The sequence below is a fragment of the Passer montanus genome, unplaced genomic scaffold (assembly GCF_014805655.1).
Source record: "Passer montanus isolate IOZ18808 unplaced genomic scaffold, ASM1480565v1 scaffold344, whole genome shotgun sequence".
Lineage (NCBI taxonomy): Eukaryota > Metazoa > Chordata > Aves > Passeriformes > Passeridae > Passer > Passer montanus.
This window is the reverse complement of record NW_024368197.1, coordinates 38477-48619: the sequence shown is the minus strand read 5'-3', so window position 1 is coordinate 48619 and position 10143 is coordinate 38477. Positions and strand designations below refer to the sequence as shown.

At 62.9% G+C, this 10143-nt stretch overlaps 2 protein-coding genes across 3 annotated transcripts in view; one reads left to right on the top strand and one right to left on the bottom strand.

Annotated features, from left to right (window-relative positions):
• Nucleotides 1–6: 6 nt before the first annotated feature.
• On the bottom strand, nt 7–5568 carry NACC1 (nucleus accumbens associated 1). Of its 2 annotated transcripts, XM_039715733.1 has the most exons (7): nt 5166–5568; nt 2153–2663; nt 1901–2077; nt 1723–1828; nt 1536–1633; nt 542–627; nt 7–247 (listed from the first exon to the last, which is right to left on the bottom strand). In XM_039715733.1, the coding sequence occupies exons 1-7, from the start codon at nt 5529–5531 to the stop codon at nt 74–76; spliced, it is 1518 nt and encodes a 505-aa protein (XP_039571667.1). In that variant the 5' UTR covers nt 5532–5568; the 3' UTR covers nt 7–73. The 2 variants fall into 2 exon arrangements, with proteins under 2 accessions (XP_039571667.1, XP_039571666.1); XM_039715732.1 differs by lacking the exon at nt 7–247 and having other exon boundaries at nt 292–627; nt 5166–5567.
• A 1044-nt stretch (nt 5569–6612) lies between these two features.
• TRMT1 (tRNA methyltransferase 1) overlaps nt 6613–10143 on the top strand; it is a 4959-nt gene continuing 1428 nt past the window's right edge. Inside the window, exons 1-9 of the mRNA XM_039715735.1 lie at nt 6613–6688; nt 7371–7558; nt 8677–8792; nt 8872–8984; nt 9069–9217; nt 9287–9370; nt 9479–9548; nt 9627–9761; nt 9876–9961. Of these exons, the coding sequence (XP_039571669.1) occupies nt 7494–7558; nt 8677–8792; nt 8872–8984; nt 9069–9217; nt 9287–9370; nt 9479–9548; nt 9627–9761; nt 9876–9961 (818 nt within the window). The 5' untranslated portion in view covers nt 6613–6688; nt 7371–7493. The remainder of the gene's footprint in view (nt 6689–7370; nt 7559–8676; nt 8793–8871; nt 8985–9068; nt 9218–9286; nt 9371–9478; nt 9549–9626; nt 9762–9875; nt 9962–10143) is intronic.

The following is a 10143-nucleotide window of genomic DNA, read 5'->3' as shown; positions in this document are numbered from 1 at the left end:
CCCCCCCCCCCCAATTCCAGGCAGAACCCCCTCCCCACTTTTTGGGGGGGATGGGCTGAGGGGCGGGCAGGGCTCACTGCAGCCCCTCCCCCGCCGGCCCCCCCTCCGGCTCCGAGCCCCCCGCCTCGAAGGGGGGCTCGGGGCCCATGAGGTCGGGCTCCAGCTTGCCCGTGTCGTTGATGAAGGAGGTGTAGGAGTCGCCCTCGGCCATGAGCAGCTTCAGCTTGGGGATCCAGCTCTTGCGCACCACGCGCCGCGCGTTGGTGCACATGTCGGCCGCGATGGCGTTCATCACCCCCCCCCCCCAATTCCAGGCAGAACCCCCTCCCCACTTTTTGGGGGGGATGGGCTGAGGGGCGGGCAGGGCTCACTGCAGCCCCTCCCCCGCCGGCCCCCCCTCCGGCTCCGAGCCCCCCGCCTCGAAGGGGGGCTCGGGGCCCATGAGGTCGGGCTCCAGCTTGCCCGTGTCGTTGATGAAGGAGGTGTAGGAGTCGCCCTCGGCCATGAGCAGCTTCAGCTTGGGGATCCAGCTCTTGCGCACCACGCGCCGCGCGTTGGTGCACATGTCGGCCGCGATGGCGTTCATCTCGCTCTCCTTGAAGTTGGGGGCGAAGTTCTGGCAGTAAACTGGGGGGGGGGACACGTGGGGACAGGGTCAGGGGGGACCCCGAGTCTGGTGGGGGTCCCGGGGAAAGGTTTGGGTGGGAAATGTGGGGTGGTGACTTTGCCATCCCAAATTTCCCGCTGTCCCCTCTCCCCTGTTCCCCCCCTGGTTGGGAAATTCTGCAGTAAACTGGGGGGGACACACGGGGGGACAGGGTCAGGGGGCAGCCAGGGACCTGGGGACAGGGTTAGGGGGGAGCCAGGGCACCCCAAGTTTGGGTTTGGGAGGGAAACGTGGGGTGGTGTCTTTGTTGTCCCCATTTTCCCGCTGTCCCCTCTCCCCTGGGTGGGAAATTCTGCAGTAAACTGGGGGGGGACACACATGGGGACAGGGTCAGGGAGCAGCCAGGGACCTGGGGACAGGGTCAGGGGGCAGCCAGGGACCTGGGGACAACGTTAGGGGGGACCCCAAGTTTGGGTTTGGGTGGGAAATGTGGAGTGGTGTCTCATTGGGGTCACCTTCTGTGTCCCCTCTGTGTCCTCTCTGCAGTCCCCCTGTGCCCTCTCTGAGGTCACTCCTGTCCCACTTTGTCCCCTTCTTCAGGTCCCTCCTGTCCCCTCCCTGGGGTCACTCCTGTCCCCTCCCTGGGCTCCCCCTTGTCCCCTCCCTGGGGTCCCTCCTGTCCCCTCCCTGGGGTCACTCCTTGTCCCCTCTCTGGGGTCCCCCTGTCCCCTCTCTGGGGTACCCCTGTCCCCTCCCTGGGGTCCCTCCTGTCCCCTCTCTGAGGTCACTCCTGTCCCCTCTCTGGGCTCCCCACTGCCCCTCTCTGGGGTCCCCCTGGGGTCCCCCTGTCCCCTCTCTGGGGTCCCCCTGTCCCCTCCCTGGGGTCCCCCTCCCAGCCCCCGGGGGTCCCCCCGAGCCCCCCACTCACACTTGACAGCGTGCAGCACCCGGCTGTCCAGCGGTTTCCTGCTGGGGTCGTTGGTGGACGAGCGAATCCCCGTCCCGCAGCTGTTGGCCAGCGTGTTCCTGCCGGGCCCCAAAAACCCCAGCTTGAACCCCCAAAAAACCCCTCGGGGACCCCAGCTGAGGGCGGGGGGCAGCCGGGGGGGGCTCACCTGTCGAAGAAGGAGGCGAGCAGGCGGCGCAGCAGCACCTTGTGCCGCGTGCCCGCGCTGACGTGGCAGTTCATCAGCTGCGCCCGCGTGATGTACACGTTGGTACCTGGCCGCAGAAAGGGGGGGTCAGGGGGTCCCCAAAACCCCGTGGGACCCCCCCCCCGGTGCGTGGCAGTACCGGTGACCAGCTCCAGCTTCTCGGCGGGGTCTCCCTCGTCGTAGAGCTTGGGGTGGCAGCGGTTGCCGATCTGGGTGACGAGCTCGGCCGGCAGCGACGCCAGGTCCTGGCGCAGGCGGGCGCGGGCCCGGGGCTCCGGGGGGGGCTGCTCGGGCAGGGCCTCCACCTTCTCTGCGGCTGGGGAGGGGGGGGACACGGGGATGGAGCTCTGTGTGCTCCAGAGTGTCCCAAGCCCCCCCAGGCCCCCCCTACCTGCAGGCCCCACGTTCATCATGCTGTACATGGTGTACATGTTGCAGATCTGCCGGTACTGCTCGTCAGAGCCTTCCTCCGCCGCGTCCTCCTCCTCGTCCTCCTCGTTGTGGAACGAGCCGGGGCTGTCGCTGGTGTAGGCACTGGACGTTCCCCCGGGGCTGGTCTGGTCAGCAGCCGTGCCCGGCACCGGGGCTGGCACCGGCACCGGCACCGGCGTGGTGCCACCGGCGGCGGCGGCGGGCGGGCGCGGCGCCGCCTCGGAGAATTTGGCCATTTTCCTGCTGCCGTTGCCCCCGGAGTCCTTGGTGGCCCCGTCCCAGAGGCGTTTGACCACGAAGGTGCACTGCACGCCGTCGGGCTCGCCCTGCTCCGTCTTGACCCGCGACACCAAGGGCAGCGCCGCCGCCCAGCCCTGCCCCGCCGAGGTCTGCGCCACCGGGCTCTGCGGCTCCGAGCCCGGCGTGTCGTCCCCGTGCAGCCCCTGAGAGTCGCAGCTGGGAGAGCTCACCTGCAAACGGACATTTGGCACTCTTAGTTTGCTGGGGAAATCTGGTTTTGGCCAGGGTTTGTCTCCTGGGAAGCTGAGAACGCCGAGGTTTGGGCACCGGGCTCTGCGGCTCCGAGCCTGGTGTGTCATTTCCATGTAACCCCTGAGGGTCACAGCTGGGAGAGCTGACCTGCAAATGGACATTTTCAGGGTTATATTTTCTAGAAAAATCGGTTTTGCTCAGGGTTTGTCTCCTGGGAAGCTGAGAACGCCGAGGTTTGAGCACCGGGCTCTGCGGCTCCGAGCCCAGCTTCATCTCCCCCTGAGAGTCACAGCTGGGAGAGCTGACCTGCAAATTGAAATTTTCCACTCTTAGTTTGCTGGGAAAATCTCTTTTTGCCCAGGATTTTGATGGGAAGCTGAGAATACTCCGCCAAGGTTTGGGCCACTGGGCTTTGTGGCTCCAAGCCCATCGTGGCCTCTCCCTGTAACCCCTGAGAGTCACAGCTGGGAGAGCTGACCTGCAAATGGACATTTTCAGGGTTATATTTTCTAGAAAAATCGGTTTTGCTCAGGGTTTGTCTCCTGGGAAGCTGAGAATCCCCTGCTGAGGTTTGAGCCACCTGCCGAGGTTTGGGGGTTTGAGCCACCGGGCTCTGTGGCTCCGAGCCCAGCTTCATCTCCACGTAACCCCTGAGGGTCACAGCTGGGAGAGCTGACCTGCAAATGGACATTTTCCACTCTTAGTTTGCTGGGAAAAATCTCTTTTTGCCCAGGATTTTGATGGGAAGCTGAGAACACTCCGCTGAGGTTTGGGGGTTTGGGCCACCGGGCTCTGCAGCTCCGAGCCTGGTGTGTCATTTCCACGTAACCCCTGAGGGTCACAGCTGGGAGAGCTGACCTGCAAATGGACATTTTCAGGGTTATATTTTCTGGGAAAATCGGTTTTGCTCAGGGTTTGTCTCCTGGGAAGCTGAGAACGCCGAGGTTTGGGCACCGGGCTCTGCGGCTCCGAGCCTGGTGTGTCATTTCCATGTAACCCCTGAGGGTCACAGCTGGGAGAGCTGACCTGAAAATTGATATTTTCAGGGTTATATTTTCTGGAAAAATCTGTTTTGGCCAGGGTTTTTCTCCTGGGAAGGTGAGAAGGTTCCGAGAAAAAGGAAATTGTTGAGTTTGCAGGGTCCCCAGGACTGTCACTGTGGTATTTTCTGAAAAATCCCTTTGCCACGATTGCTCCTCCTGGGAAGATGAGAAGGCTCAGAGAAAAAGGAAACAATAATTATCTGATTTGCTTCTCCTGTGTTTTGCTGCTTTAGAATGCATTTGGAGATTGTTTTATTGTTTATTTATTTATCTCTGCTGTGAATTGTTCTGACTTAATGACCAGTTATGGTCAAGTTGTGTCAGGACTCTGGAAGGAGTCAGGAGTTTTTCATTATTATCTTTTAACTTTCTGGCTTCATCCATTCTCTATTCGTTAGTATAGTTTAGTTTAGCATCCTTTTATCTAATATAATATCATAAAATAATAAATCAGTCTTCTAAGAACATGGAGTCAGATTCAATTCCTCCTTGGTCCTGGGGACCCAGAAATTGCCACAATTGTTGGCAATTTTGTGCCTGCTAATGAAAAGCTGCCAAACTCACAGTGATGAGACTGTTTTAGTGATAAGAAATAATAAACACTTGAGTTTGAATGTGAATTACTGTCTCAATGCCTTCAATCCAGACCCAGAGAAAGCCACAAAAGTGTGAAACAGATTACAGAGCAAATTCAGGGCTTGGGATTTTTAGTATCTTGTGGACGGGAGCAAGATGGAGAGCACAGGTCCTGGGTTTCTTCTTCTTGCTTCTTCAAGGCTTTGGGATTTTGTAATTGGGTGGAAAAATCTTTGGGATCAGTTACTGGGTTGAAAGGGGAAACAATCCAGGTGTCAGTTAAATAGGTGTCAGTTCTTAACTGGATAATTCAGTCTTTTAAGAGACTAAAGAAGTGTCAGCAGTAACTCTGATGGCTCTGGGACGTGGTCTGGAGGCTGTTCACCAACAGGTGCACCCTTGATTAGTTCCATGGGAATTGTTTTAATTGAATGACCAGCCATGGGCCAGATGTGTTGGACTCTGTCTGCCACCAGTTCTTGTTATTCCTTTTCCTTTCCTTTCTCCTTTTTCTTTCCTTTCCTTTTTCCTTTCCCCTTGCCCCCTTCCCTTCCCTTCCCTTTTTCCTTTCATTTCCCTTTCCTTTTTCCTTCCCTTCCCTTCTGATGAAATCCTCTCTTCTATTATTTTCAGTAGAGCACTTTTTAACACAACATAACATCACAAAGTAACAAATCCGCCTTCTAACAACACAGAGCCAGGTTCATCAACTCCCTCCCACCACGGGGCACCCCAAAACTCCCACATCAAACAAAACAAGAATTGTTTTTCCTTTCCCTGAGCTCCAAACCCGGAAACATTCCCGGCAAGAACCCTGCCTCGCTCTCCTCCTCCCCCCAAACAAACCCCAAACGCACCAACCTTGAGGAAAAACTCGGTGCCCTTCTCCATGATCTCCTGGATCTGCAGGAAGCCGGCGGTGTACATCAGCAGGAACTGGTCGCCCACGTTCATGCTGAGGCGGCCGGTGTAGCAGAAGCTGAGGATCTGCTGGAAGCTCTGCGGCTGCACGGCGGCCGGCAGCTCCACCACGGCGCTCTTGGAGCTGTGGAAGAGGTCTCGGAAGTAGGAGCTGCTGGCGGCCAGCACGGCGCGGTGCGCCTTGAACGCGTGGCCCTTCACCACCACCGAGACGTCGCAGAAGAGCCCCTGCAGGCGCTGCTCGTTCAGGCACTCCAGGATGCTGTTCCCGAAGTTGGGGATCTCCATCTGCAGCGTCTGCGCCATGCCGGGGGCCGGGCGGGGCCTGCGGGGACAGTGAGGGGACAGTGAGGGACATTGGGGACAGTTAGGGACAGTTAGGGACACTTGGGGACATTGGGGACAGCACAGGGACAGTTAGAGACTTTGGGGACATTGGGGATCTCCATCTGCAGCGTCTGCGCCATGCCGGGGGCCGGGCGGGGCCTGCGGGGACAGTGAGGGACATTGGGGACAGTTAGGGACAGCAGGGACACTTGGGGACACCACAGAGACATTGGGGACAGTTAGGGACAGTTAGGGACACTTGGGGAGCTGCCGGAGCCGCTCCCGGGGCCGCCGCGCTCAGCGGCCATTCATTGTGCGGCAGGCGCGACCGGCCGAGCGCCGAGCGCGCCGCCCGCGCCTGCGCGACCAGCCGAGCGCCGAATCATCCACCCCGCCCTCACGCCGCGCCCGCGCGGTTTCAAAAGCGGGAGAGGCGGAAAAGCAGCGGGGAAGGCGCGGTAAAGGCGCGGGGAGCGCGGGGGGAAGGCGCGGGGCGCTGAATCAGCGCGGCCCGCTGGCGGGGCCGGGCGGGATCGGTTCCTCGCCGCGCCGCCGGCGGGCAGCGCCGCGGGGCGGTGTTTCGGAGCGGCGGGCGGAGGTGTTGTGAGCCCGCGCGGCCGCCGGCGTCACGTGAGCGGCGCAAGATGGCGGCGCCCATGTGAGGGGCGGCGCGGGGGGATGCGCGGGGTGGCGCGCGCGGGTGAGCGGGGGGGACACGGCGGGGACAAAGAGGGGACACAGAGGGGACAGGGGGGCACAGGGACAGCACCGGAGGGCACGGGGACCACACGCCGGCGCGGCACCCGCGGGGGGCGCGGTTTAACCCCTCCCGGCCTCGCCACGTGCTGGGGGGGGCTCGGTGCGACCCCCGGTGCCGGTTTTTTTTTGGGGGTGGGGGTCGTTCCGTGTCCTCCCGTTCCCCGCCTCTTCCTCCCCTTTTCCTGGGGGGGGGTTTCCCTCCCGTTTTCCCGCCCTGCGGGGCCGACCCCAAATCCCGCCGGTTTTGCCCCAAAACCGCTCCGGTGCTGCCGTGACCCCCCCCGGTGACCCCCCCCCCCCAGAGCCCCCCCCAGGCCGGGGACCCCCCGGGACACCCCCAGACCCCGCGGACGGCGCGGCCGGGAGAGCCCTGCCAGGTGGGGAGGGGGCTTGGGGGGTCCTGGGGGGGGTTTGGGTATCCCCACACCCCCCTGGGGGGTCCTGAGCCCCCCCTGTGCCCCCCCCGGGGGGGTTTTGGGGTCCTGAGCCCCCCCTGACTCCCTCAGGGGGGGGTTTTGGGGCTCCCAGCCCCCCCAGGAGTATTTTTTTGCCCTCTGGGGTGATATTTTGCCCCCCCAGGGTGGTTTTTTGCCCCCCCAGGGTGATTTTTGGGGTCCCCAGCCCCCCAGGAGTGGGGTATTTTTGCCCTCCCACACTGATTTTGCCCCCAGGGGCGATTTTTTGGGGTTTTCAGCCCCCCAGGAGTGTTTTTTTGCCCCCCAGTGTGATATTTTGGGGTCCCCAGCCCCCTCAGGAGTGGTTTTTTGGGGTTCCCAGCCCCCCCAGGGTGGTTTTTGGGGTTCCCAGAGTGGTTTTTTGGGTCCCCAGCCCCCCAGGAGTGGGGTTTTTTGCCCCCCTGTGGTGTTTTTTTGGGGTTCCCAGCCCCCCCAGGGTGGTTTTTGGGGTTCCCAGAGTGGTTTTTTGGGTCCCCAGCCCCCCAGGAGTGGGGTTTTTTGCCCCCCTGTGGTGTTTTTTTGGGGTTCCCAGCCCCCCCAGGGAGGTTTTTGGGATTCCCAGGGCTGGTTTCCCCCCCCCACACTGTTTTTTTGTGCCCCCCAGGGCGGGCTGCGGGTGCTGGAGGCGCTGGCGGCCTCGGGGCTGCGCTCCGTGCGCTTCGCCCGGGAGGTGCCGGGGCTCGGCGCCGTCGTGGCCAGCGACCGCTCCCCGCGGGCCACCGAGCTGATGGCGCGCAACGTGGCCCGCAACGGCGTCGGGGACGCGGTGACGCCGCGGCTGGCCGACGCCAGGTGAGCCAGACCCCAGGGGACGGTGACGGGAGACCCCAAAACCCAATGGGGTCATGGCAGGAGACCCCAAAACACAAAACCCCACTGGGGCTGTGCCAGGTGAGCCCAGACCCCACAGGGCTGTGCCAGGAGACCCCAAACCCCAAAGGGACTGTGCCAGGAGACCCCAAAATCCAATGGGGTCATGGCAGGAGACCCCAAAACACAAAACCCCACTGGGGCTGTGCCAGGTGAGCCCAGACCCCACAGGGGCTGTGACGGGTGAGCCCAGACCCCACAGGGGCTGTGCCAGGAGACCCCAAAACCCACTGGGGTCATGGCAGGTGACCCCAAAACCCAAAGGGATCATGGCAGGTGACCCCAAAACCCAAAGGGACTGTGACAGGAGACCCCAAATCCCAATGGGACTATGACGGGAGACCCCAAAACCCAGGGGACAGTGACGGGAGACCCCAAATCAGGAGAGCCCAAACCCCAGGGGACGGTGACGGGAGACCCCAAAATCCAATGGGATCATGGCAGGAGACCCCATACCCCAAAGGGACTGTGACAGGAGACCCCAAATCCCAATGGGATCATGGCAGGTGACCCCAAACCCCACTGGGACTGTGCCAGGAGACCCCAAAATCCCAAACCCCAAAGGGACTGTGACAGGAGACCCCAAAACCCCAAAGAGACTGTGCCAGGTGAGCCCAAAAACCCATCGGGATTGTGCCAGGTGACCCCAATTCCAATGGGATCATGGCAGGTGACCCCAAAACCCCATTGGGGTCACGGCAGGTGACCCCAAACCCCACTGGGAACGGGGCTGATCCCCCAGCACTGCCTGGGGCTTTGGGGCTGTGCTGGGAGCTGTCCCCAGGGTGTCCCCAGAGTGTCCCCATGGGCACCCCGACACCTCCTGCCCCGCTTTGGGGTCTCTGAGGGGTCTCTGGGGGTCCCCAAAACCCTTTTCCTTCCAGACCTTGTCCCCATGTCCCCGAGCTGTGTCAGAGACCGCCCTGCCCCCCAAGCTGGGACCGCACTGAGGGGGTCCCAAAGGCTGGGGGGGGTGGTCGGGGGGTCCCCAAAGGGGTGCTGAGGGTTTCGGGGTCTCTGGGGACCCCCGTGCCCCCCAGGATGTTGATGTACCAAAGCAAAGCCCAGCGGGAGCCCTTCGACGTCATCGACCTGGACCCCTACGGGAGCCCCGCGCCCTTCCTGGACGCGGCCGTGCAGGCCGTCAGCGAGGGGGGTGAGTGCGGGGGGGCTCCTGGGCACCCCCAAACCCCTGCCCGGACCCCCCCGGACCCCCCCGAACCCCGATTTTGCAGGCTTGCTGTGCGTGACCTGCACGGACATGGCGGTGATGGCCGGCAACAGCGCCGAGACCTGCTACAGCAAATACGGCGCCGTGTCCCTCAAGAGCAAGTTCTGCCACGAGATGGTCGGTGCTGGGGGGGGTCCCCCGCTCCGGGGGGGGCGCAGGGGGTGGCTCACGTCCCTCGGTGTCCCCTCTGTCCCCTGCCAGGCGCTGAGGATCGTCCTGCACAGCCTCGACCTGCGCGCCAACTGCTACCAGCGCTTCGTGGTGCCGCTGCTGTCGGTCAGCGCCGACTTCTACGTGCGCGTCTTCGTCAGGGTCTTCACGGGCCAGGCCAAGGTCAAGGCCTCGGCCAGGTGACTTGGGGGGGCTTTGGGGGGTTTTGGGGGGTCTCCGTGCCCGCCCTGACCCCGTTTTCCCCCCAGCAAGCAGGCGCTGGTGTTGCAGTGCGTGGGGTGCGGCTCGTACCACCTGCAGCGCCTGGGCAGGGCCACCAGCCACGGCAGCGGGTACAGCCCCCCCATCCCCACCCCCAGACCCATTTTGGGGTTCCTCCAGACCCTTTGGGGGTCCCCACGATTTTTTGGGGGGGGTTTAACCAGGTGTCACCCCTCCAGCTTCAAGTACAGCCCAGCCACGGGGCCGCCCGTGGGTCCCACCTGCGAGTTCTGCCAGCAGCGGCACCAGGTGCGTGCAGCCCCCCTCCCCAAAACCTCGGCACCCCCAAACGAGGCCCTGAACCCCCTTTTTTTTTTCCCTTTAAAGGTGGGGGGCCCGGTGTGGGCTGAGCCCCTCCACGACCCCGCCTTTGTGGAGGGGGTGCTGGCGGCGCTGGAGCGCAGCCCCGGGCGCTTCGCCACGGAGCCGCGCATGCGCGGCATGCTGAGCGTCATCGCCGAGGTGACACCGCGGGGACACCCCGGGGACACCCTCGGGGGGGCTGGGGACACCCCCAGGGGGACATCTGGGGGTGGGGACGCCCCGGTTGTGACTGTGGGGCTGATGGTGGGGCAGGAGCTGAGCGATGTGCCCCTGTACTACACCCTGGACGGGCTGAGCAGCACCATCCGCAGCAACACGCCGTCCCTGCTGCAGCTCAGGTGGGCACCCCAAACCCCCCAGGGACCCCAAAACCTCCTCGGGGAGCCCCCAAAACCCCCTCGGGGAGACCCTAACTCCTTTTGGAACCCCAAAATCCCTTTAGGGACCCCCCAAACCCCCTCCTGACCCCCCCAAACCCCTTTAGGGACCCCTAAACCCCTTCAGGGACCCCCCCAAACCC

Excerpts from the sequence above, each read along its gene's own strand:
- NACC1 (XM_039715733.1), bottom strand. The coding sequence starts at position 5,531 with ATGGCGCAGACGCTGCAGATGGAGATCCCCAACTTCGGGAACAGCATC. Across the intron at positions 2,664-5,165 it reads GCACCGAGTTTTTCCTCAAG|GTGAGCTCTCCCAGCTGCGA; the intron begins GTTGGTGCGTTT and ends GTCCGTTTGCAG. Across the intron at positions 2,078-2,152 it reads GATGAACGTGGGGCCTGCAG|CCGCAGAGAAGGTGGAGGCC; the intron begins GTAGGGGGGGCC and ends CCCCCTCCCCAG.